Below are 27,611 nucleotides of genomic sequence, written 5' to 3' on the forward strand. Positions count from 1 at the left end.
GGCTTATTTCACTAGTATAATGTCATCCATGCTTATCCATGTTATGATAAATGGCAAGATCTTGTTGTTTTTTAGGGCTGAATAATATTCCATTGTGCATATATGAGCCACAGTTTCTTTTTCCATTTGTTTATTTGTGAACACTTAGGTTGTTTCCATATCTTAGTTATTATGATTAATGCTGCAATGAACACAGGAGTGCAAATATCTTTACAAGGTGGTATTTCATTTCCTTTGGATATATGCCCAAAAGAGTGATTGCTGGGTCATATAGTAGTTCCTTTTTTTTTTTTTTTTGAGACAGTGTCTCACTGTGTCGCCCAGGCTGGAGTGCAGTGGCGTGATCTCTGCTCACTGCAACCTTCGCCTTCCTGGTTCAAGGAATTCTCCTGCTTCAGCCTCCCAAGTAGCTAAGGTTAGAGTTGCATATCACCAGGCCTGGCTAATTTTTGTATTTTTTGTAGAGATGGGGTTTCACCATGTTGGCCAGGCTGGTCTCAAACTCCTGACCTCCAGTGATCTGCCCGCCTTGGCATCCCAAAGTGCTGGGATTACAGGCGTGAGCCACAGTGCCTGGCAGGTAGTTCTATTTGTAATCTCTTTAGAAACCTCCATGATGTTTTTCATGATGGCTGTACCAATCTACATTTCCACCAACAGTGTGTAAGCCTTGCCTTTTCTCCACACTCTTGCCAGTTCTGTTATCTTTTAACTTTTTGATAATAGCCATCCTGACAGGTGTGAGGTGATAGCTCTTGGTGGTTTTGAGCTGCATTTCCCTGACGATTAATGATGTTGAGCACCTTTCATATACCTGTCGGCCATTTGTGTGTCTTCTTTTGAGAAATGTCTATTTAAGTCTTTCGCTGATTTTTAAGTTGGGTTATTTCTTTTTCCACTTTTGAGTTTTATATGTTCTATATAAATTTTGGATATTAATCCTCAATCAGATATATGGTCTACAATTTCACCCCTAATTTTTAGGCTACGCTTTAATTTTGTTAATTGTTTCATTGCTATGCAGAAGCACTGTTTTGATGCAGTCCCACTTGTTTATTTTTGCTTTTGTGGCCTGAGCTTTTGGTGTGATATCCAAAACATCACTGCCAAGGCCAATGTGCAGGATCTTTTCTCCTATGTTCCTTTTGAGATTTTATATTTTCTGGTCTTCAATTTAGGTCTTTGATTAATTTTGAATTGATTTTTGTGTATGGTATAATATATGGGTTTAATTTTATTCTTTTGTTTATGGAAAACCAGTTTTTTCAGCACCATTTAGTGAAGAACCCATCCTTTCCACCATTGTGTCTTCTTTGTGTCTTTGTGAAAGATAGTTGGCAGTGTATGTTTGGATTTATTTCTGGGTTCTCTATTCTGTTCCACTGGTCTGTGTGTCTGTATTTACGCCATTATTATGCTGTTCTTATTAACATGGCTTTGTAACCCTTGGTTCCAATTTAAGCCCTTGGTTCCATATTCTCCTAAGCACTCATACCTTCTTCTTAGAATTCTGCAACTACTTCCTCTCCAATGTTCCTATTTTCTGTTTTTCAGCTTTGGTCTAGCTGCACATGCCAAAATAATTTCCCCCCAAATACTATGATATTTACCATATATTAGTGTAACAATTATAATTTCCTTGGCATAGTGTTTTAGTTTGTCTGTATGGAAACTGACATGCTTCACCTTTCCACTATCATCTCTTGATGGGTACTGTCTTGATTCCTCTCTTACAGTTTGGAAATCCATGTACTATGTCCCACTCCCTTACTTTTGCCCCAGATATCCTTTCTGAATTGTCATCCCTCATATCTTTTACTTTCTTTTTGAGAAAGTTACAGATAATATTTTTGACAACAGCATTTGCAGATAGTTATCATTTACTTTGTGCATTTTCTGCACTTATGTAAGCTATTATGTTGAATTTGATTGACTGCATCATCCATTTGGTGACTGAATGAATGTTCACACATTCCTGTTTCAACTAGAATAGAATTCTCAAGATCAAGAAATGTGTGGATAGCATTAATAAAATATGTTTTTGTTTTATTGGAAGAGGGTGTTGCAATTACAGCCATCCTGTCATCTTACAGCAAAGCAAATCACACCATGGCATTATACAAGATCATCTACCATCTTCGTTGTGAAATCTTACTTGATCTTTGCAGTTGGAATTGCTTTCTCTATCTTTTGTTACCTTATGGCTCTCATTGGTACTTCTGATAAGATACCATCTATAAAAATTGCCCAAGTTTTTCTCATATGTTCCCTATAAAATTAGATGTTCCATGATAATAGAGATTATGCATTGTGGTAGTTGCATAATATGTTGAAAACTTATTCCTTGTTGCTCAAAAGTGTTAGTTAAATGATTACATCAATTTACATTGAAACCAATGTATATTTACTAAGGACCAACTTATGTGCAAGATACTGTGTTAAGCCCAGAGCATAAAAAGTTGTATTTCTTACTCTAGAGAAATCTGTAATATAGTGAGAAAAATGTACAAAAAATAATAGATGAAGAGTAATATTTGAAGATTTTATTTCACTTAATTTTATACGTCATTTGGAGAATGTCATCAGCCTGCCTCCAGCCTAGTTGGTACAAATTGTACACTTGGGCCGGGCGCGGTGGCTTACACCTGTAATCCCAGGACTTTGGGAGGCCAAGGTGGGTGATCACAAGGTCGGGAGTTCAAGACCAGCCTGGCCAACATGGTAAAACCCTGTCTATACTAAAAACACAAAAAATTAGCTGGGCGTGGTGGTGGGTGCCTGTAATCCCAGCTGCTTGGGAGGCTGAGGCAGGAGAATTGCTTGAACCAGGAGGTAGAGGTTGCAGTGAGCCGAGATCATGCCACTGCACTCCAGCCCCGGAGACAGTACGAGACTCCATCTCAAAAATAACAATAATTTAAAAAATTGTACATTTGTTCTATAGTAGCTTTTTTGCTTCTCTAAAAATAAACAAATTGTTAAAATAGAAAACAGCTATATGGTGGTTGAACTGTGTTGAAATTTGAGCTTTTTTTCATTCAATAATACATGTCATTACTTCTTTTACTAAAACAGAGTATGTTGTTCCCAGAGCAAATACACATGACTCTGACTAAGAAAGGACAGAGTCACTTTATTTTATGGTCATCTGTTTGATTATAAATTATGGGCAGATTAACAGTTAAAGGGACAATATCCCTTCTGTCTATTATGGTATTCTATCAGGTACCATCCCAGTCTTTGGCATTAATCAACTCTCTTCTCGCCCCTTCCATTTTCTCTGTTCTAAAATTCACGTCACCTTTAAAGACAGTCTGGATAAGTTTAAGTACAATAAATTTTGAAGTCATTACATAGCAATTCAAGATGCCAAGTATCCAGAAGTATTCTCTTGGGAGTCACTTTACTAGCTGTAATACTTCAAAAACCTCAATTTCAACCAACGTCATTATACAACAATCCAAAATGCCGAGAATCCAACAGTATTCATTTTAGGAGTCATTTTACCAACTATAATACTTCAAAAAGCTCTATTTCAAACAGCATCCAAGAACTTTCCTTGTCAAAGCTACAGGATATGATGCAAAACAAAAACAAAACCAAAAACTTCTGTATTTATGCTTTAAAAATTCATCTTACTGCCCATTTTTCTTACTTTTGTTGCCCATTTTAATAAAATATCATGCTTTATTTTGTAGCACTGTAACAAAATTATTGGAACCTACTTTGAGAAATGTGGAAAGGTTGCCGCTCTAGCCAATGACTACAAAATGATCTGCATTGATGAATACTGCCAAACTAGAGACAAAACATCTACATGTGACACTTACTCAGAACTGTCCCGCCTCTGTGCCTCAGATGGTCCTGGCACCTTTGAATCCTGGCGAAGCGATTCTGATGTGGTTTGTGGTAGGTTTTTACCTTCATTGTAGGTTACAACTCTGTAAGTTTCTACAGCACTTTATTTTTTATTTTTTTTCTTATTTATCTTTTTTTTTTTTTATCATACTTTAAGTTCTAGGGTACATGTGCACAACGTGCAGGTTTGATACATAGGTATACAGTACTTTAAAGTTAAGCTGTATTGCAATGTAATCTCAAATGATTCTAAGCCCTGGAAGGGGATCGTAGAGATGATGAAGTCTTGTTTGTCACATATACTTACAAGGAAATAGATTTGTTTAGGTGATGTGACTCGCCTCAAGTTGCAGTGCTTTGTGTTAAGATCTTAATTTAAAATGTTGTACTTGTTACAATCAGTTAAAGTCACAGAAAACGATGAGTCAGTTCTATAGAAAATAACTGGAAAGTTTATCAAATGTATACTGATTAGTACTATCATTTTTCAAAAAGATTAATAAAGAATGTAAATATGAGGTTCATATGCAAACATACTTTCCACATATGCTTAAGTCAATCCTCATAATACAAGTAGAATATAAATATCAACTTAAGATGAAATGAAATTACAGAAAAAATATATTTCCTCTAAATTAAATATTGTGTCATAAATAATGCACAGGAAATTGGCATAATTTAGTCGTATTGAGTATCTTTAAAGACTGACTTGTACCTTGTAACTCAGACTCAAAGAGTTCCATTTGAGAAGCTCCTCCTTAGAAGAGTATGTATTTCTTATATTTAGTTTCCTCTAATATCCGTGTATACATATTTTTATATTTCTTCAGAAACACATAGATGTCCAGAAGAACAACATATCTACAAAGAATGTGGACCCTCCAACCCTGCAACTTGTTCTAATGTGGCTCCTTTTCAAGACAGTGACTGTGTGAGCGGCTGCACGTGCCCAGAAGGTAGTACACCAATGAGAGTATTTACACTAAAACAAAACAAAAGCTAAAAAGAAAGTGGGACTCAAGTCATGTCAGAGTGATATCTTATTTATAGCATGACATTCCAACAATTTAACTATTTCTAATATATTCTCTTAGCAAACTGCAGAGGAGGGTTAGAGAGAATTTTAAAGCTCATGTGTATTTCCATCTCTACAATACCTGAGGGCTTCTGTATTACACAGAATATGCTTTAGTCCCAAATTGAGTGCAATGGGACTGTGCACTGTGTAGCAGTAACTCAGACTCAGAAAATTGTTTTCTATCCTCTTGCCAGTTCTCAAATTAGGAGTAATTGCTTTAACAAGAAATTATCATTTTCGGTGCATGTTACGCTTGAAAGAACTATCTCAAGAGTGATTTCACAATACGCTGCTGAACAATTTACTGATGTTTGTAGAGTTTTGAGGTCAACTTTATACAATGTGTTCTAGGTTATCTGTTGGATGATATTGGAGAGAAAGGAAAATGTGTATTAAAAGCTGAATGTCCCTGTGAATCCAGTGGAAACGTGTATCAGCCAGGAGAAGTCCGAGAAGGTCCTTGTGGTTCTCAGTGGTACGTGTGTGCTTTTTGTTCACATATTATTGATGGTAAAATAATACCAATATTTTTACATAATTTGGAAAGATTCCTAAATGCACCCTTAAAATAAACCTTTAAGAAATCAAAAGCAATATCACTGCATTTTCTGTGTTGTTGGTGTTTTGTTTTTAGACTCAGTGTGTTTTTTATTATAAAATATATGATCTTTCTGTGTATCTTTAGAAGATAATGCTCACTAACAGAAACAGTGTTTTCAATAGTAAACCACTTGGTAGTTGCAAATATAGAGCAAAGTATAGTATAAGATTTTGGTTATAATAATGAAACAATAGTGATGCTAATTCTGCCAAGAATATTTAATAAAACATACAGTTAGAAAGAGCCAAATACTGTTCAAATAGTTTTTATATGTGGCGAGATTGGTGAAGATGAATAATATATCTATTCAGCAGTAAATTCTAATGTACCGAAAGTTATTGTAGATTATTTCACTATTAATTGAATACTCAGCTTGAGTCTTCCTTCTAAGTTCTACAACAATGTAATGACCATTGAGATTTCCCCATTCTTCATTATGGCTTTTCTCTGAAGCTCTAAATTTCTGCAATACTACAAAATACTTTTCTTTCTTTTTTTTTTTTATTATACTTTAAGTTCTAGGGTACATGTGCACAACGTGCAGGTTTGTTACATATGTATACATGGGCCATGTTGGTGTGCTGCACCCATTAACTTGTCATTTACATTAGGTATATATCCTAATGCCATCCCTCCCTGCCACTCCCTCCCCACAATAGGACCCGGTGTGTGATGTTCCCCTTCCTGTGTCCAAGTGATCTCATTGTTCAATTCTCACCTAGGAGTGAGAACATGCGGTATTTGGTTTTCTGTTCTTGCGATAGTTTGCTGAGAATGATGGTTTCCAGCTGCATCCATGTCCCTACAGAGGACACGAACTCATCCTTTTTTATGACTGCATAGTATTCCATGGTGAATATGTGCCACATTTTCTTAATCCAGTCTGTCACTGATGGACATTTGGGTTGATTCCAAGGCTTTGCTATTGTGAACAGTGCCACGATAAGCATATGTGTGCATGTGTCTTTATAGCAACATGACTTATAATCCTTTTGGTATATCCCCAGTAATGGGATGGCAGGGTCAAATGGTATTTCTAGTTCTAGATCCTTGAGGAATTGCCACTCTGTTTTCCACAATGGTTGAACTAGTTTACAGTCCCACCAACAGTGTAAAAGTGTTCCTATTTCTCCACATCCTCTCCAGCACCTGTTGTTTCCTGATTTTTTTAATGATTGCCATTCTAACTGGTGTGAGATGGTATCTCATTGTGGTTTTGATTTTCATTTCTCTGATGGCCAGTGATGATGAGCATTTTTTCATGTGTCTGTTGGCTGTATGAATGTCTTCTTTTGAGAAGTGTCTGTTCACATCCTTTGCCCACTTTTTGATGGGGTTGTTTGTTTTTTTCTTGTAAATTTGATTGAGTTCTTTATAGGTTCTGGATATTAGCCCTTTGTCAGATGAGTAGATTGCAAAAATTTTCTCCCATTCTGTAGGTTGCCTGTTCACTCTGATGGTAGTTGCTTTTGCTGTGCAGAAGCTCTTTAGTTTAATTAGATCCCATTTGTCAATTTTGGCTTTTGTTGCCATTGCTTTTGGTGTTTTAGACATGAAGTCCTTGCCCATGCCTATGTCCTGAATGGTATTACCTAGGTTTTCTTCCAGGGTTTTTATGGTTTTAGATTTAACATTTAAGTCTCTAATCCATCTTGAATTCCTTTTGTATAAGGCATAAGGAAAGAATGCAGTTTCAGCTTTCTACTTATGGCCAGCCGATTTTTCCAGCACAATTTATTCAATAGGGAATCCTTTGCCCATTTCTTGTTTTTGTCAGGTTTGTGTCAAAGATCAGATGTCTGTAGATGTGTGGTATTATTTCTGAGGGCTCTGTTCTGTTCCATTGGTCTATATCTCTGTTTTGGTACCAGTATCATGCTGTTTTGGTTACTGTAGCCTTGTAATATAGTTTGAAGTCAGGTAGCATGATGCCTCCAGCTTTGTTCTTTTGGCTTAGGATTTTCTTGGCAATGCGGGCTCTTTTTTGGTTCCATATGAACTTTAAAGCAGTTTTTTCCAATTCTATGAAGACAGTCATTGGTAGCTTAATGGGGATGACATTGAATCTATAAATTACCTTGGGCAGTATGGCCATTTTCACAATATTGGTTTTCTTCCTTTTCCTGAAATGTATTGTGTCTCTGTGGGGACATAATTTGGTTCAATACAAAATGCATTTTCTCTACAAATGGAAAATGTTTTATTTTGGTAGTAATAATCAATATTAATTTATATTATGTTTATATTAATAATTAATTTTAATTTGTATGAAGAATTATAAATAATAGTACCTGTAATTTATTGAATGTCTATAACAGTACTGTTCAAGAGAAATATAATTTAGGCTACAAAAATGATCCACATATATCATTTAACAGTTTTTAGTTGACAAATTTTTAAAAGACATGAAGAAACAGGTGAAATTAGTTTTAGTCATGTATTTTATATAACCCAATATATCTAGAATACTATTATTTAAACATAACATTAATATAAAATCAAGTTAGTGAGGGATTTTACAATATTTTTTTCCTATAAGTCTTCAAAATCTGTATGTGTTTTACATTTATAGTGGGTCTCAATTGAGATGAGACACATTCCAAAAGCTCGCTCGATGTATTGTGCGGTGCAATTCTACAATGTGGTTTGTAGCAGGTATTTTAACACTGATAATGAACTGTGTTCCATTTAAAAAAATCTCTGAAATCCAGATTATAAGTTTTATATACTTAATTCATGAGAAGTTATCATTATAGTCAAGGCTTCTAAAATATTAGGATACCACCATCAATGAGATGTTTTATTAGAGCTGAGATATTGGGTGGAAAATAAAAATGGTCGAATAAAGCTTAACCAAATGTCTTAACTTGTGATGAATTTTTAGTGTGAAATTTTATCTGAACCATAGAGAAAATACAATTGATAACCCTTAATATAACCATTACATTTTAACAGCACATGCCAAGATGCAAAATGGTCTTGCACTGAAGCATTATGCCCTGGAAGATGTAAGGTGGAAGGAAGTTCCCTTACCACCTTTGATGGTGTTAAGTACAACCTTCCTGGAAACTGCCACTTCCTGGCCATTCACGTATGTAATAGCCTGCAATATTTGAGCAAACTGATATACAAACAAAGCTATTCTTCAACCAATTTAAAACACAGTCTTCACCTTGAATTAGTATTTAAAGAAATAAAAAATGAACAATCCTTCAATTACTGGTTATGTATGTCAGTATGTTTTCTATCACATACTGGCACTGATGGTATTACCTGTCAGTATTAAATTAACATTACCTGTCCTCCTTGGAAATTCCTTGCAAAAAAACAACCTAACAAATAGAACCCTTTTCATTCACTCATAATCATATGAATACACTGGGAATTTATTTCATTCTTCTACTTTTCTTTGTGTGTGGTCACTACTGTTTCAAATAAAATAATATTTTACATTCCATGAAGCATCTTCTGCTTTCATTATTATTTCCTTAAATTTATTTTTAGTTTTTATAATACAACAGTATCACTATGATAGAAGCTATTCTTACATTTACATTCTTTTCAGTACTAAAATTTTAAGTCACTAGAATTTCAGTAAAAGAGCGATTCCGTTTTGTAGTTTGTGCTACAAAGAACTAGCAATCTAGTCCACCTGAGAGTTAGTGATTTTATATTATCTTTTTGGTAAGAAATGAAGATGAACAGAATTTGTGAATCCTGAAGTGATAAATGTTGGTTAATGTCCTGTAAGCTACAAAATGTAGTTGCTGCTACTAAAAGTCACTCTTCCAAAATAAAGCTTCTTGATTGCCTACCAACATAATCTGCCTTTCCTTCTTCTTCTTTTTTTTTTTTTTTTTAATTTATTTGAGATGGAGTTTTACTCTTGCCGCCCAGGCTGGAGTGCAATAGCTTGATCTCAGCTCACTGTAACCTCTGCCTCCTGGGTTCAAGTGATTCTCCTGCCTCAGCCTCCTGAGTAGCTGGGATTACAGGCGCTTACCACCACGCCTGGCTAATTTTTGTATTTTTAGTAGAGACGGGGTTTCACCGTGTTGGCCAGGTTGGTCTCGAACTCCTGACCTCAGGTGATCTGCCCACTTTGGCCTCCCAAAGTGTTAGGATTACAGGCGTGAGCCACTGTGCCAGGCCTGCCATTCCTTCTTTTTATGCTCCTCTAAATCCATTAGGATACAGGATGGGGAAAGTAAGAGGGGAAAATGACAAAGCATAGGGAACATTTGCTTCTTATAGATTACAGATTTCCAGACATTGAAATGAGATCTGGAAGTCTATGTTTGATATGACTTATATTGCAGTTTAACAAATTAAATGACTCTCACATTGGATTTAAATAGACATTGTGAACTGTCCAGAGAAGAAGCAAACTGTGTTACTGCTAATTCCTAAGAGTCCTTATATGGCAGTACATTCCCTTTGGGAAGACAAAAAGTAAAAATAAAATTAAAAAATGATGACTATGAAAATTCATCAATGGTAAACTACATGGATATAGTTTATGCAAGATACTAAGCTCTTGGCCAGTCCTGAGGTTGTACTATGGGCTGAACTTGGTTTCTATTCTTAGAGCACTCTGATTGTAGTAGGAATTGTACATATTTAAAATTCAAACACTCATTGTGAATGAATTACATAGTAATAGCATACCATAAATAGCATTAAATGACATTCTAATAAACATTTTAATGAAATGTATTTTTTACAGAATGAAGATTGGTCTATTAGTGTTGAGCTCCGTCCATGCCCAAGTGGTCAGACAGGAACATGCTTAAATAGCGTTACACTTCTTTTGAATTCTGTAAGTAATCAGCTTCCTAAGGCTTATTCAGAGTCAAATCATATCACTTATTTTATAAATTCAGGATTTTTGAGGTTGAAGAAGAGAAGCTTTACTATGTATACTCAAAGCTTAAGTAAAATTGCATAGAAAATTGATAAAGTCTCTGGAAGTGCCAGCTAGTTGCAAAAGTCCTGAAGTATATCAAAATCACCATAGATATACAATTAATATGTTGATTATGGATCAAATTTATGTGTTCATTGAAATGTTAAACTTTGCAGACCATTTATGAAGGAAGGCAATAGCATTTGTTTAGAGCTTTATTTATTTGGAATTGACATTATAAGTGGAAATAGACCTAAATGGGAAGGGAGGATGAGTAGTTTGGACTTTGACCTTCACAGGCTGTTTAACCTTTGGATACCCAAGTTACCGTCTTGGGTTTCCATTTCTGCATTCACATGTTGGGGATGAAGATTTATTTACAATCTGGTACACAGAGTTGGTATGAGAAACAATGAAGCAAAGTGTGCCTTAAAAATGCTTTAAAAATGTATTTTAGATATTTATTAATTAATCCCATAGCATTAAACATCTTATGACATAAAAATTTGGGTTCATATATTACATTAAAATTAATACTGTAAGTTAATATTAACTAACAAAGTGTTTTAAATATTAGTCTGTTCCAGTTGACAAATACATATTCAGCAGTGATGGAACAGTCACAAATGACAAGATTAGAAATCAAGGTTATTACTATTCAGGTAAGTTTAATAACAACATTTTAAAATAAGTGTAAGATGCAGTCATTTTTTCAATTTTTAAAGCTATTACATTTCTGATTTTTAACAGATATCAAAATATTAAAGTATTTTAAGAAAGTAAGAACTGTTGAACATGTAATTAATGTTCTTAATTATTTTAACAGATAAAATACAGATTTTCAATGCATCTTCCTCATACCTTCAAGTAGAAACATACTTTCACGTAAAACTACAAATACAAATTGTTCCTGTGATGCAATTATATGTTTCTATGCCACCCAACCAATTCACAGACACTGTGGGTAAGTCCTCTGGATTAAGTTTTATTCCCAAGGCTGAAATATTACCATCACTTATTCTAATTTCTTAATTAGATAATTAATTAATAACAGTAAGCCAATAAACCATTTTGACTTAATCTTTCCTTCCACATTGTAGTAAAATAATTCCAACTTACTCGTCATAGTAAAGATGGCTTTACTTATTACAAAATCTATTCCCTAAAGATTTTAACAATTTAAATTTTTAAACATTTTAAATTAACACTTTTATTTAAATGAGATTTGATAATATATGTGTTAATGTATCACTTTGCTAGTGTGTGCTACTAAGGCTTTAAACCGTAGTTGAATAAATGAAAATATTATAGATATAAATCTTTTGAACATCACAGTTTATATAAAAGCTACACTGTGACTTGTCTTTCTGGGAGATCATATGGTCATTTCTGTCACTGATGTTTTCTGTCTTATAAATCAGTTATTAACTACAGCCATAAATGTTGAGCAAAACAAACAAAGATTATGGCAAGTGCCACAAAGACTAGTACCTAATAAACAGCAGAAGCTTTTGTAACACACCTGTACTTGAGAAGGTAACTTATTTACACAAAGGAATAGATGTAACTCATAGGTCAGAAGGGTCTGGGTTAAAAAGGCATATAGCACTCAATATGATTCAGCTATCCACACTGAAATTGTGCAAATGTAAGTCATAAGTTCCTACTTAGAAGCACACTTTCTGTTGGCTCCTCCAAAGAGATACAAGTTACAGCGACAAATAGGAAAAAGACAGTATTCATGGCAAATGGTGTTTTAGTGCTCCTGGAATGCGAATGAAAGGGAATTTGGGTGAAATCTGAAATGCCATGACATTTTACTTAATGTATGAAGGCTAAACAAGGCATATTCTCAGGTAGCTTCTACAGGTTTTCTCTTGGGCAAAGAACTGAATGTGCAGTGAGGATGTGAATCCAAAGAATTGAGTAGGTGAGGTGTGAAACTTTGCTGTGTGCTTTTATACAGGACTCTGTGGTTCCTACAACAACAAAGCAGAGGATGATTTCATGTCAAGTCAGAATATATTGGAGAAGACATCTCAAGCATTTGCTAATTCTTGGGAAATGATGTCCTGTCCTAAAGGAAACCCCTCTTCATGTATTAGTATAGAAAAAGGTAATGTTAATTGACTATTGAAATCTGTAATTACATATTTGTTGTAATTACATATTATGTACTTATTTTGGTAATAATATGAACACGTCAGATAATCCTGCCTTTAGTTAGTTTTTGTTGTACTGTCTGAATTTTGGAGGACACAGCAGAGAAGCAGTCTGGTTGGCTGATCTTATTCCTACAAAACAAATAGTTCATGGGAGTTCATCTTGGTTGTTTGCTTTTCTATACCTACTCCTTTCCTTCTTACACAATTTTCACTGTCACTATAGAATAACAAGATTAGAAGAGATTTGGGGCACATTTAGTTCTTCAATTATTCCCTCCTTTAACTTAGTTATAAAAATAGTCATTGGTTGAACTAGCAAGACTCGCCCAAATTGGTGAAGCCACTTGATGATAGAGCTGTGGTTGGGTCCAGGTGTCCTAACTACTGCTGTGCAAGCCCCAGTACAGACATTAATTAAACTTTACACTGGTATGATTCAGCTTACATTTATGCTTACCAAAAGGCTTTTAAAATATTAGTTCAATTTATTTCTACCAAAACTCATGAGCAGCATGGGCGGGACTATTATCCCCACTAATGTAGATAGTGGGGATAATGGAGCACAGAGAGGATTAATAAAGATCCCTAGTGAATAAGGATGACAGATGAGAAATTCAAGTATTTTGAATCCAAGTCATGCTTTGGTCGCTCCTCTGGTATTGCTGATACTAATAAATGCTTCATTTTGTGTTGCTTCTTTCATTAAAAAAAAGAGTGCAATGGAAGCTAAGTTAAAATATATTACATTGACATGTTAATTAGTTGTTTCTAAATTAATATATACTTGAAATAGTCTTATCAGATTATAATAATATTTTAACATTACTAAGGCAATTCCTTTTGAAAGCCTTGTCTACTAATTTTGATTTAAAAGAGTTGGTAGAAGCATTAATGTAAACATCATAATACATATTTCAGGGTTTTGATTATCATATTATTTTGATTTTGGAGTGTTGCAATGAAAACAGTTATAATGAGAATGTATATCTCATAAGATACCAAGTCAATTTATGTTAAGCAGACTATATGCCACCACTTTGGAGAGATATAGAAATTAATTAAATTTAATTTTCAGTGCTTTACATTTAACTTAATGTAAAATACAGAAAATTAAACTGTATTTTAATAAGCTGTTAGTAATATTTAGATAAAAAGTGATGATACTGGGTTGCCAATTTGTTAAAATTTTGGAAATAATTGGTCTCAGTTTGTTTTTAATAGAGACAGCTTCCTCTATTACCAAAAATCTTTAGGCCAAGCACTTATTACTCAGATGCTATTGTTATGATTTTTATTTTTGTTAATTTAATACTATGCTAGTTATTTATAGGCCAATGAAATATCAATGAAAAAACAAAACAAAATTGGTGTGTTGGAATTATTGATACTGGTTGTGCTAATATATGACCTTCAGGAAAACTGATATAATCTTCTATAATCTTCTGAGGTGACTGGGATCATGTGGTGGTTGGGCGGGCGGGGCGTTGTTGTGGTTGCTTTATTTACCAACTCATCACAATTTAGCTATAAATATATATTTTAAAGTTAAAAGGAATCTAAAGATATAATACGATCCCCTAATTCCATTTTTATATAGAAACTGCATTTCAGAGAAAGGTAAATTGATTTAATCCAAAATTCCAAAGCTAACAAAGACTTTGCCTCTTAGTGTAAGATTTTTTAATTATAGCATGCCATCTTTGCGTATAGTGACAAGTTAGATGTATTACAGCAGAACACTTTAAAAATTGTTTTAATAGAGAGAACGGTTAAAATTGTACATCTTTTCTTTCAATTAAAGAATTATGGCCGGGTGCGGTGGCTCACGTCTGTCATCCTAGCACTTTGGGAGGCCGAGGTGGGCGAATCATGAGGTCAGGAGATCGAGACCACCCTGGCCAACACGGTGAAACCCCATCTCTACTAAAAATACAAAAAATTAGCTGGGCTTGGTGACACACACCTGTAATCCCAGCTATACAGGAGGCTGAGGCAGGAGAATCACTTGAACCCAGTAGGCAGAGGTTGCAGTGAGCCGAGATCATGCCACTGCACTCCAGCCTGGGCGAAAGAGTAAGACTCCATCTCAAAAAAAAAAAAAAAAAAAAAAAGGAAAGGATTATGACATTATTGAAACTAATTTTGAGTGCACTGGTTTTCTTCCAGAAAAGTTTGCTGAAAGGCACTGTGGAATTCTTCTTGATTCAAGTGGGCCTTTTGCTTCCTGCCACCCAATTGTGAACCCTAAACACTATCATGAGGTATGTGAGGCTCTAACATTAACACCTCTTGTTGACAAATACTTTGCTGATATTGACAAAAGCATGTAGATATTAAATATTTTCGAATAACAGCCATTGTCAGTAGATTAAAGTATATCCTTCGATATGTATTAGATTCTATTAATTCATTCTTGTGTTAGATATGCCAACTTCAGAAGAAAAGTGGTGCGGAAAATAACCCCAAATGAGAAAAATCTTGAATAAGTTTCTCTTTCTGCCTTTTTAAAAATGTTTTGACAAGCAGGCTAATAATTCATTCACTATTTTGAATATTTAAAAATGTTTTCAAACATTTCAAAAAAGCTTTTTTTGGAGTAGAAGAGTGGTTAGGAACTAAATTATACTCACTTTACCTGTTCTTCTGAGTAACTTCATAATGTAATATAAATTTGTTTCTTATTTTCAAGGAATGCAAAAAATATACTTGCTCTTGTGAAAACAGTCAAGACTGCCTATGTACAATTTTAGGTAACTATGTGAAAGCGTGTGCTGAGAAGGAAACATACATAGTAGAATGGAGAACTGGCCTATGTGGTAAGCCGCAGAGAAGCTTGCAATAACTACTTCCTTCCCAGTTTTGCTATAGTGTGTGTGTGTGTGTGTGTGTGTGTGTGTGTGTTGTGTGCGTGTGTAGGCATATGTGTTTACAAATTTTTAACTAGTTCTTTCAAAGATGATTTTGTTGTTTTATTTTTAATATCCTTGTGCAATCCTTACATATTTTACTTCTTGATTTATTGATCTTGATTTAATATATTCACATATAGAGAAAAACCAGAATATATATGTATTTATATATAAATATATGTTTCTGTTCAATTATTGTGTGCTGAAATTTAAATAATGTTCTGACTGCTAATGCATTTGTAAATGACATTTTAATATGAATAATTTATGTTGAGAAAAAACAAAAATGAACCAATAAATTAAGGGCTCAACTATGATATTTTTAAAATCTTGCTTTGTTTTAAAATGTTTATTGCACTGTTTGACTATGACTTCACAAAAACACTTGATTTACCAAGAGAAAAACAAAAACAAACAACAAACTTTGTAGAAACAAACCTCTTGTAGATCATATTTAACACCACATTGCTTGTATCTAGTTAATCAATAAGATCTGTCCATTTCACCTCCAAAATCTCTCTTAAATTTATTCACATCTCTCCATCTATATTGCCACAAACCAGGTTCAAGAAACTACCATTGTTTTTTCTCCTGGGTGATTTCAGCAGCCTCCTTCAATATTTACTCTTGGCTTCCTCTAATCCATTTTCTACAGAAAAACCAGGGTAATCTTTAAAACCAAGCCAAATGGAACTAAGCATATCATGTGACACTCCAGGCTAAAATAAGTTAATGGTGTCTCATTGCTCTAAGGCTAAATACCAAACTCCTTAAGGGGGCCCTGTAAATTTTAACCACTGATTCATTCTGTCTCTGGCCATATAGTTTCTATTCTTCTATGTACTCTTTGAAAGACTCATTCTCCCTCTGATTTAGGCTATTCTCCAGACAGAATCACCTCTCCCTGGACTGTCTTCTTGCTCTTCATCTACTCACGCTCTTCACTAAGTGTAGATCCTCATCTGTACACAATTAGTGCTTCCCCTCTTGTTTCTTCATAGCACGTACCATGATTGTCCTTTCACTGGGAATATAAGCCACGTGAAAGCAATGTATTGCTTCTCCTGTTTATGGGCTTAACCCCCAGCAAAGTTTTTAAACACATTAATAGGAATTCAGTATTGACTGAAAACAAAAAAGAATTTTAAAAACCCAATGAACAAGGACTTAAAAAATTCATAATCTCTCTTATGAAAATTCACGATATCTATAAACATCGAGCTGAAATAAAATTGTTTATTTCCCTGAATATGTACATATTCATTGTTTCTTTTGTCTCTGTACCAACAGAACATTCTTGTCCAAGTGGACTAGTTTTCAAGTACAATGTAAAAGCCTGTAATAGTTCTTGCCGATCATTGTCAGAGAGAGATAGGAGCTGTGATGTAGAAGATGTTCCAGTTGATGGATGCACCTGCCCTGATGAAATGTACCAGAATAATGAAGGAAACTGTGTACTGAAATCTCAGTGTGACTGCTACATAAATGACGAGGTCACGCAACCAGGCAAACTCATCCATATTGATGACAATAAATGGTATGGAAATTACATGTATACTTGCTATGACACTGAAATCAACAGACTGTGTTCTTTTCAGAGAAATGGTCTTTTGTCAGTATGAAGTCTTTTTAGACTGGTCATACTTATGATTCTTATTTCTTAATATAAATCTCTTTTATTCTGGAAGGCTCATTGCATCCTAATGGATATAGATTATCCCACTCTGGTTTTGTTTTAAACACCAGTAGAAAAATATTCTGGTAAATTCTATATACAGACAATGTGAAATGATTTCATATTCAGAAGATGCTCTCTAGCTGTCTTTCTGTAGTCATCATTCAACAAACACTTATTAAGTGTCTGCAGTGTGCCAGGCCTTGTGCTGAGTGCTGGAGTTGCAAAGCTGAAGGAACATTGTCTTGGACTTCAAGTAAGCAGGGCACAAACTATTAGAAGGAGCTTTGTATACTAGAATATGGTAGCAGAAAGAGCCAGGTACTACCTAAGGAGATTAAGGAAAACTTCTCAGAGAAGACAGGCAAATAAATTGTACGAGGGAATGAATCTTTTTCCAGACAAAAATGAAATGTAGAGGATGATTTCCTGTAAACAGAATGCACAGATGTAGGAAATGTTAGAAAAAAACTACACATGTGGGTTGTTTTGTACAAGATTGGGTTAGAAACACTGACATTGGTCAGATCATAACCAATAATTTGGAATTAGTTTCTGAAGAATTGAAGAATTTTGACTATTTTGGCCAAGGAGGCTATGATTTCTACAGTTTGGAACAAAGTAATTTTTCTCTTTCTTTCTTTCCTTCTTTCCTTTTTCCTCCCTTCCTCCCTTCCTCCCTTCCTCTCCTTCTTTCCTTCCTCTCCTTCTTTCCTTTCTTTCCTTCCTTTCTTTCCTTTCTTTCCTTTCTTTTCTTTCTTTTCTTTCTTTTCCTTTTCTTTTCTTTTCTTTTCCTTTTCTTTTCCTTTTCTTTTCTTTTCTTTTCTTTTCTTTTCTTTTCTTTTCTTTTCTTTTCTTTTCTTTTCTTTTCTTTTCTTTCTTTCTTTCTTTCTTTCTTTCTTTCTTTCTTTCTTTCTTTTCTTTCTTCTTTCTTTCTTTCTTAGATGGGGTCTCACTTCAATTGCCCAGGCTGCAGTTCAGTGGCACAGGTTTGGCTCACTGCAGCTCCAACCTCCCTGGGCTCAAGTGATTCTCCCACCTCAGCCTCCTGAGTAGCTGGGACTACAGGTGCATGCCACCATGTCCAGCTAATGTTTTGTATTTTTAGTAGATACAGTATTTTGCCATGTTGCCCAGGCTGGTCTTAAACTCTTGGACTTAAGCAATTCACCTGCCTTGGCTTCCCAGAGTGCTGAGATTACAGGCATGAGCCACTGTGCTCAGCCTGGAGCAAAGTAATTTAAGCATGTTTCTAATTCCATAGAGAGATGTAGGAATTCTTGACAACATAATTGCCAAAATGAAATAGCCATTCAAAAATACTTTGAATACACCTCCTCTCTTTTCTTTGGTTTCATGAGGCTATCATTTAGCAATAAGTAATTTTTCTTGATCATTCAAAAGGAAAGCCTAGGTAACCCCTTTATATCAAAGCCCATGAGCCTTTGGCTGGGGTTTGATAATGATAATTTCTTTTTCTCTGTAGTTTTGGGGAATCAATAGATTAACTTTTTAATGGTGCTTAATAAAGAATTACTATTTTATCTGTTTTGGACATTAGAAAATTCGCAGTCTGCTCTTATTTTCATGGGAATCAATACGTTAACTTTTCAGTGAATCAGGCCAGTACCTCCAAATTATGTTCCCTTCACCATATTTGAGACTTTCCTCAGCAGGCAACACTGTGATAGCTAACTTGGTTGCTCATTGTTGCTCTGTCTCTCTGTCTCCTGTTTCCTGCACTACTGCAAGAATGTGTAGCTTAAAGCCACGTGCATACCTATGTAACAAACCTGCACGTTCTGCACATGTATCCCAGAACTTAAAGTATAATAATAATAATAACAACAACAATAAAGACTATGTAGCCTAAAGCACTATTCTGATAGGGCCACCTCCCTGCTCAGAAACTTTAGTGACTGACAGTTACCTGGAGAACAAATACAAACTTGCAAGTCATTTAAGACCATCTAAAGTCTGGCCCCAATCTACATATACTGCTTCCCCCATTTTCCCTTCTTTCCATCCAAACATGAATCATTTGAGTCACTGGAACATATCTTGTTCTCTCCTACACCACAGTTTGGCATCTTATCAGAAGTATTAAATTTCACTTCTCATCAAGATCCAGCCATCCTTTCCACAAGGTTTTCTCTGATGCCCATAAAACCTTGTTTGTACATTCTTGTAATATTTACAAGATGATATCTTATCCTTTGGTATATTTTATGCCTCTTCTGGGGATGGTGTCTCACTCATTTAACTAATTGTCCTTGAAACTTATGTCTAAATTTATAATTTTGTTTTATTTCCAGTGTCTGTCGGGATGGAATTCTTCTTTGCCAGATTCCCATTGATTTAACCCTACGTAAGTGTTAAAATCACGGTGCAAATTTAAAATATCCACTTTTGCTAAAGAAAACAGATCGACAGGCTCTTGATCAGTGACAATTCTTCTTATTCTGCAGAAAATTGTTCTGGAGGGGCTGAGTATGTAGACTGTAGGGATCCCAAAGCACAGAGAAGAACCGACAGAACATGCAGTACTCGGAACATACCTGTTTTTGATGTAAGTAACATAGTATTAGAGTTTAGCCATTTAAAGGTTTTGTTTCGGGGCCTAGGAAAGCTATAATTTTAATGAAAAATAATTAGAAGGTCATACTCTTTTTGCGTGTTATTTTCAGTTGTCAAAGATTGACTCCAAATACATACATGATATATTTAAGCATTTAAATTAATGCTGATAATATGACATGATTAGAATGGTGCCTCATGGTGTATATTTTATATTTATTCTTGTAGGAGAACTTGCCTTGCAAACGTGGGTGCTTTTGTCCAGAAGGAATGGTTCGAAATTCTAAAGGGATATGCATCCTTCCTGATGACTGTCCGTGCTCTTTTGGTGGACGAGAATATGATGAAGGAAGTGTCACTTCTGTTGGCTGCAATGAATGGTGCTTAATAATGGATTTTTATTTTATTTGTTTTAGATATTAGAAAATGCAGTCTGTTCTTATTTTCATAGGAAAGAATTCACACTTTGGGATATTTGGGAAAAAAATGACCAAATACAGTTAGAAAAAGATGCTATTTTATTTATTTATTTATTTATTTATTTATTTATTTATTTATTTTGAGACAGAGTCTTGCACTGTCACCCAGGCAGGAGTGCAGTGGCATGGTCTCGGTTCACTGCAAGCTGGCCTCCCGGGTTCATGCCATTCTCCTGCCTCAGCCTCCAGAGTAGCTGGGACTATAGGCGCTCATCACCACACCCGGCTAATCTTTTGTATTTTTGGTAGAGACAGGGTTTCACCGTGTTAGCCAGGATGGTCTTGATCTCCTGATCACGTGATCTGCCCGCCTCGGCCTCCCAAAATGCTGGGATTAGAGGCATGAGCCACCATGCCCGGCCAAGATGCTATTTTTAAAACAGAAGTTTATGTAGCATTGTATATATTGAACATCCTACATTATAACGAAGACTACTACAAAATTTAAATCAATATGAAACATAATTTTGTGCTTCTTTACAAAAGCAATATTAGTGTATGAATCCCGGCATAATATAATCACTATGCTGTGTCATCTTTTCCTTTTAGTACCTGCATTAAAGGGTCTTGGAGTTGTACCCAAAATGAATGTCAAACCATCTGCCACATCTATGGGGAAGGTCATGTTAGAACTTTTGATGGGAAAAGTTACAGTTTTGACGGTCTCTGCCAGTATTCATTTCTTGAGGTAATTATGAATATGTCTTACTAAAATTTTTCTGTAATTCTTAATTGTTCATTTGCAGATTAGTTCCAAATACTTTTATTTTCAAATGGGAAATATTTTTAAAAGGTCCCTTATATGTTTCCAGAAGGCAGTAAAATGTTATATTGTGTACTGCTGGCTCTGGAGACTAGGACTAGATTTCAATGCTGGCTCCATCTTTTATCAGATGCATGTCTTTGGGGACATTCCTTAACCTCTCAGTGTCTCAGTTTTTGTATTTACAAAATGGGCATGAAAATAGCCCCTACTTGAAACCACGCTAGAGCACACACTGGAGGACATACTAGTGCTCAATAAATAAATGCTAGATATGATTCTTCCAACAACAGCACTGGCAGCAAAAATTACAACTAACATTTATGAGTGCTTCTTTGTCAAGCAAATTTATATATTTCATTGCATTTAATAATTATAATACTATAAGACTGATATTATTATTCCTATGATGCAGATGAAGAAATTGAAGTTTAGAGAGGTTAAGCAACTTAAGCTACCAAATAGAAAATGTCATAGTAAACCTAGACCTGTCTGATTACAGAGTTCATGCTTGTTACATACATTCCAGAGTTCATCTTATCAAGCTGCAAGCTTCCTAACTAACATTTAAGGGGTAAAATTTGTTGTATTTATGCATTAGTTTTGTTTGAATATCAAGTTTCATGTAAGTCTTTGAGGAAATAAGGCCAAATTTACCTAGCTAGTCTAGAAATAAATCTGTGATTACAAACGTCTATACTTTAAATACTTACATGTTTATGGAATAATTCTGAACTTGTGCAGAAGTAATGGGAAAATAACTGAGTCAAAACAAATTAGCTAGAGTGGACTTAGTCAAGGCTAACTATCTGTAAATGTGTTAAACTATTGTTTTTTTTGGAAATTCCGTAACACAACATACGGCAATTTATTGAGTTTAAGGCAAATATTTTCTCTAAGAATATTTGTCTGACACAAATACTGTAGTTGAGTTCTGTGTCTCTAATATTTACAAACTATTATAATTTTTATTTTAAAGGATTATTGTGGTCATGAAAATGGCACATTTCGTATTTTAACGGAGAGTGTTCCATGCTGTGAAGATGGACTAACATGCTCAAGAAAAATTATAGTTTCTTTTCAGGTACAGTACTATTTTCTTTATTTTTTCCTCTCACATTGTGACAGCCAAATAAAACTGTTATTATAAATCTGTCTGAATTTACAGGATCAGAATGTTGTCTTGCAAGATGGTAAAGTAACAGCAGTCAAATCTACAGAAAGTAAGAAATGTGAACTCAATACAAATGCATACTCCATACATACTGTTGGCCTGTACTTAATTCTGAAATTTCAAAATGGAATAATCATGATTTGGGACAAAAATACAAGACTGTCTGTTATTCTGGATCCAAACTGGAATGTATGTATATCGCTAACAACTGAATAACGGGGAAGCAAAATCATTTCTGTTACTAAAAATTAAAGACAGGTATTGATAGGCAGAGTATAGGGGAATGGCAGGGTCTCTGTTAGAGTAACAAGCCCTCCACCTTTCTTCAACCTTCTTATGAAATATGAAATGTAATCAAAGATAACAAAATCTGGTTAAAAAGTAAATGCAAGGCCGGGCGTGGTGGCTCAAGCCTGTAATCCCAGCACTTTGGGAGGCCGAGACAGGCGGATCACGAGGTCAGGAGAGCGAGACCACCCGGCTAACACGGTGAAACCCCGTCTCTACTAAAAAATACAAAAAACTAGCCGGGCGTGGTGGCGGGTACCTGTAGTCCCAGCTACTCGGGAGGCTGAGGCAGGAGAATGGCGTGAACCCGGGAGGCGGAGATTGCAGTGAGCTGAGATCCGGCCACTGCAGTCCAGCCTGGGCGACAGAGGGAGACTCTGTCTCAAAAAAAAAAAAAAAAAAAAAAAGTAAATACAATAACCTGAGGCATTGTAGTTTGCCTATATTTGGTTACTTGAGATTATCACATGATGTGATTTTCAGGTATTTGATATATTTTGAACTAAATGTGTTCCTTGGAGCAAATATTTTAAGAAGCCAAAGTAGTCTCATGTGTAATTTGAAACTAGCAGACATACCTGTTTTGGTTCTTTAGACATTTATTCTGTGTGGTACTAGATCATTTTGTGACATGGGGTACCTTAAATGGGAGAATACTCTTATCCACAAATTCTGGAATCTTATCCATGAAAATTGGAATTTTACATAGATTCATGCTCCAGTATACATAATCATGATATCTATCTGTTCATCTATCATCTGTTTATCTATCTCAATGTCCCTAGTACAACTAATTTTTAAATTTCCCTTTCCGATCAATACAGGGCAAGGTGTGTGGTCTCTGTGGAAATAACAATGGTGATCTCAAGGATGATTTCACAACAAGATACTCTTCAGTAGCTTCTGGAGCACTGGAATTTGGGAATAGTTGGAAAACAAGCCAAGAGTGTTCAGATACAGTGGCTGAGACTTTCCCATGTGATTCAAACCCATACTGTAAAGCCTGGGCTGTGCGAAAATGTGAGATCCTCAGAGACAGCACCTTCAGAGACTGCCACAGCAAGGTAGCATTGTTCTGAAAGCAGAGACTTACACAGGGTTTCCTCCCAGAGACTCATGTGCTGTGCTCTGCCTAGGTTGACCCCAGTGCTTACTATGATGCATGCATTGAAGAAGCCTGCGCATGTGACATGGAGGGGAAGTACCTGGGATTCTGCACTGCCGTGGCTATGTACTCAGAGGCGTGTAGTGCAGTTGGAGTTTGTGTCTCATGGAGAAAACCAAATCTGTGTCGTAAGTGAAGTCCATATGTTGTTGTTCTTTCAAAATGTAATTAGATAGAAGTATTTTGTTAGACCCTCAGTCTTCCTCTCATATTTTCTATAAAACACATGTTTGTGTACCTAGAAACATGTTGATATTTTTGTTTATGGTGTGCAAAAATACCTAACTTAAAAAATAAAGCACCTGGCCCAGTGCTTCAAGTTCAATTTTAGTTTAAAAATTCATGTGTTCACAGGGGGAAAAATGAATACTGATGGAGAATATTTCTCATTCATACTTCGATGATGAACTGTTTACCTATCTTGGTATATTTACATATCCTTCAATATTTACCGAATATATTACTTTTGCTTAAAGTGCTCACACGTTTCCTTGAAAACTTTCATAGAGCCCTATTGAAGATGAACTGTACATTGAGTATAGACTGAATCTCGATACATATAGAATGTAATAACCTTAATAGAAATGAGTCAGCTCTTTTTCTTCTAAGTATTATGAGAGAAAATATGAGAAGTGTTAAAACAGAACCCTCATTTTATTCAGTTTTTTATGCACAGGATTAGATTATATTGACATCTTTAGTTACTTCATTTAGGAACTGTTATTTACATATTAAAGAGCTTAATTGTCTAGGATTTAGTTTTCCAATTTAAAGTTGAAATTGAAACCATGAATCTAGGCTATGACCTAAAATATCTCCAAATGATAAAATGAAAGTTTACCTGTTAAATCTCAAACTAACCAGAGTGTGAGATGGCAAAACAAAGTTCTATTTTGAGTTTATATGTCTACTCCCCTTGTGACCTATTTTGGCTTATATGACAGTTTAGATAAAGCCAAAGGAACTTGATAAGACCTGATATAGTTTAGATATGCTTATTATTAATATCATCCCAAATCCCTTATTAAAATGCTTTGGAAAATGAAAGGTGAAAATTGTCATATAATGAATGAAAGTAATTTGATATAATTCAATTATAGCTGTCTACTGTGATTATTACAATGCACCTGGGGAATGCAGATGGCATTATGAACCTTGTGGCACAGTGACTGCAAAAACATGCAAAGATCAGGTCATTGGCCAGAAATTTTCTTCACTTTTAGAAGGTAACACATACTTTAAGAATATCCATAAAGTAGTGCAAATGCTATTCATCTTAACTGGAAAGGATTGCTTCTCCCAATTTAGTGTCTAACACTTGGTAATTTAATGAATAGTTATCTTTATTATGTCATTAATGTTTCTACATTAGAAACACTTTCTCTAAACATAAGCTTAGTGGGGGATGGGGACAGCACTCTGATTCTATTGTCACTTTTATATCTTTGATTAGACAATGTTGTTCAGTGTGAATGCGGTTTCAGAATGCAACATATAATACAATCTTGCTTGAGTAGTATAATTACTGTAGTAATGAACTATATCTTACACTTAAGCAGCATTTTATTCTTAGCATTATTTATTTCAGAGATAAACAAAAAACAGGCAAGAAAACAGTATAACATGAAACTGTTCCAAAAGTCACAACTGTGTTAAATCCTTTGGTGTATTTTTAGCTTATTTTGCTATGACTTTATCTTTACCTACTGTTGCAAAGACAGATATTTGAAACTGGCATTCACATTTCAGGATATGTATTTACCAGAGCCTATTTTATGTTACAGCATCATGCCCATTATGAAAGTAGCAAATCATTTAAAATTACTTCAAGAATCATTTTAGAAAAAAATAAATCAACCAAAATCTTTAAGTTCTTAGTCTGACATTTCACTGCAAGAAGATCTGAACCTTGTTTTATTTATATATTTTCATTATGAGTGTGATATTGTTTTGCTATTGTCTACTTCACTTCATGGAGTCATTTAAGTAACTTTACAAATATATAATATTCAGTATAATGAGTTTCAGTAGATAGAGATGAACTGTGGGTCATTTTTACACACAGGTTGTTATGCTAAGTGCCCAGATAGTGCTCCTTACCTGGATGAGAACACCATGAAATGTGTCAGTTTATCTGAGTGCAGCTGCTTCTATAATGATATCATACCAGCAGGGGAAGTGATTGAAGATAATTGTGGAAGAACATGGTATATTCTCTACTAACTTTTCAATAAGCAATTTTGACTTTTGCCTTTTCATTTAGGAGGAAAACTAAATACGTGTATGAATATATTATGTTAATAATATATATGTCATGTATACATGTATATATATGTATAATTTTTGATCCTGCCATTTCTGAATGAGAAGGCCAGCTTTAGGTTCATTTTATATCAGTTATGTTAGTTATTTTTATTTTCAGATAATTCGCATGTCAACAAATGGTTTGTGGAATTTTATACTTAATAACGCAGAACACAGGACAGAAAATGTCATTGTGTAGTTGTAGAGGAAAAGAATTTTAATTCTTTAAATGTAAGATTATGTTCACAGGTTTTCAAACAGTTACATGGAAGCAAATTGACGGGTTCATAGTAGGTCACCACGGCCATCAAATAACATCGTGTTTGAAATTGACTATGTAAGAACTACCTTTAAGGGTTACCTGCACACCATTTCTTCAGGTGCCCGGAGCTCCTCAGTGAAATGATTGGGTATAGCAGCACATGGAAAAACAAGCAATTTGAATAGTATTCTCTTGGGGAAACAAATATTTACTTCTATTTGGTTCTGCTTGTTTTCAATCAGACAATTTGTTGTTTTAAATTTGTGAGCTGTATGCAATTAAGAGTCAAATTTTCCAATTCATTCTTTTTTTCTTTTTACATTTAACTTTCAGCTACTGTATTGCAGGGCAGTTGGAGTGCAGTGGTAAGTCATTAAATTTTACACTAATTGATTTAGGAAAAATCAGAGGAGGGGTTGGGAATCATTTTTAGGCTAATCACCAAAGGGGCAGGGACTTAAATGCATTAGGCTGTCCCTCAGAGGACTGGCACAATTCCATCCCAGAGCGATTGTCCATGATGAGTTGCTGTTGGAAACCAGTGCTGCCAAGATATGCTGAACGACTGTCAGATGGGGCCATGGCTGATACTCAGGGGGTGCACCTACTGCATACGTGCCCCTGCCTAACTGTAGGTTCTGGGAATTGAGGGAATGAGGCATCAGTGAAAGGATGATTCCTCCCCACTGATAATGAAAGGGAGGAATAGAAGATGAGAATCAATATAAAAAGAATTAAATAACTGAAGGATTGTTCGTGAGCAACACATATCTCTCACTGCAACCTCCACCTCCCTGGTTCAAGTGATTCTCCTGCCTCAGCCTCCCGGGCAGCTGAGATTACAGGCGTGAGCCACCACACCTGGCTAATTTTTATATTTTTAGTGGAAATGGGGTTTCACCGTGTTGGCCGGGCTGGTCTCGAACTCCTGACCTCAGGTGATCCACCTGCTTTGGCCTCCCAAAGTGTTGGGATTACAGGCATGAGCCACCGTGCCCAGCCACAACACACATCTTAAAAAAATAAATCCCAAAAACCTTCAAAAGAATATGTTAGCTACTCCTTTTTATATTAGAAATTGCAAGAAGTAAAATAAAAAGAGATGTGACTTATAGGCAAATTGAGATGTAGAATTTTTTCAAGATATAAAAGTTCCTGTCAATAACAGTGATGTGTGATTATTTCAGAAACTGCTCCTACCAATTCAACATTTGCAGGTAAAATCATCATTATATTTTAAATGTTGTATCTCTGATTTCTTCGTGTAGCTCATCCTTTATGGTTTCACTTGAATCTGTGCCAGTAAAAGGTATGATGGTAAATCTGCTGATACAAAAATTGTGAATTAAAATGAACAGTTACTAGAAATATGTCAGAATACCATTTCATTATATTCATATGAATTAA

General features: G+C 35.1%; 1 protein-coding gene across 1 annotated transcript in view; it reads left to right on the forward strand.

Annotated features, from left to right (window-relative positions):
- The window catches only part of MUC19 (mucin 19, oligomeric), a 176,289-nt gene that overhangs the window by 29,882 nt on the left and 118,796 nt on the right, over positions 1 to 27,611 (forward strand). Inside the window, exons 18-40 of the mRNA XM_077953878.1 lie at positions 3,699 to 3,909; positions 4,689 to 4,814; positions 5,288 to 5,411; positions 8,493 to 8,628; positions 10,264 to 10,356; positions 11,021 to 11,105; positions 11,270 to 11,407; positions 12,410 to 12,559; positions 14,775 to 14,869; positions 15,298 to 15,424; positions 16,808 to 17,054; positions 19,508 to 19,560; positions 19,661 to 19,761; positions 19,998 to 20,149; positions 20,798 to 20,936; positions 21,991 to 22,095; positions 22,180 to 22,374; positions 23,298 to 23,537; positions 23,610 to 23,766; positions 24,739 to 24,864; positions 25,704 to 25,845; positions 26,538 to 26,569; positions 27,392 to 27,421. Of these exons, the coding sequence (XP_077810004.1) occupies positions 3,699 to 3,909; positions 4,689 to 4,814; positions 5,288 to 5,411; positions 8,493 to 8,628; positions 10,264 to 10,356; positions 11,021 to 11,105; positions 11,270 to 11,407; positions 12,410 to 12,559; positions 14,775 to 14,869; positions 15,298 to 15,424; positions 16,808 to 17,054; positions 19,508 to 19,560; positions 19,661 to 19,761; positions 19,998 to 20,149; positions 20,798 to 20,936; positions 21,991 to 22,095; positions 22,180 to 22,374; positions 23,298 to 23,537; positions 23,610 to 23,766; positions 24,739 to 24,864; positions 25,704 to 25,845; positions 26,538 to 26,569; positions 27,392 to 27,421 (3,004 nt within the window). The remainder of the gene's footprint in view (positions 1 to 3,698; positions 3,910 to 4,688; positions 4,815 to 5,287; positions 5,412 to 8,492; positions 8,629 to 10,263; positions 10,357 to 11,020; positions 11,106 to 11,269; positions 11,408 to 12,409; positions 12,560 to 14,774; positions 14,870 to 15,297; positions 15,425 to 16,807; positions 17,055 to 19,507; positions 19,561 to 19,660; positions 19,762 to 19,997; positions 20,150 to 20,797; positions 20,937 to 21,990; positions 22,096 to 22,179; positions 22,375 to 23,297; positions 23,538 to 23,609; positions 23,767 to 24,738; positions 24,865 to 25,703; positions 25,846 to 26,537; positions 26,570 to 27,391; positions 27,422 to 27,611) is intronic.

This window comes from Macaca mulatta, chromosome 11, assembly GCF_049350105.2.
Source record: "Macaca mulatta isolate MMU2019108-1 chromosome 11, T2T-MMU8v2.0, whole genome shotgun sequence".
NCBI lineage: Eukaryota > Metazoa > Chordata > Mammalia > Primates > Cercopithecidae > Macaca > Macaca mulatta.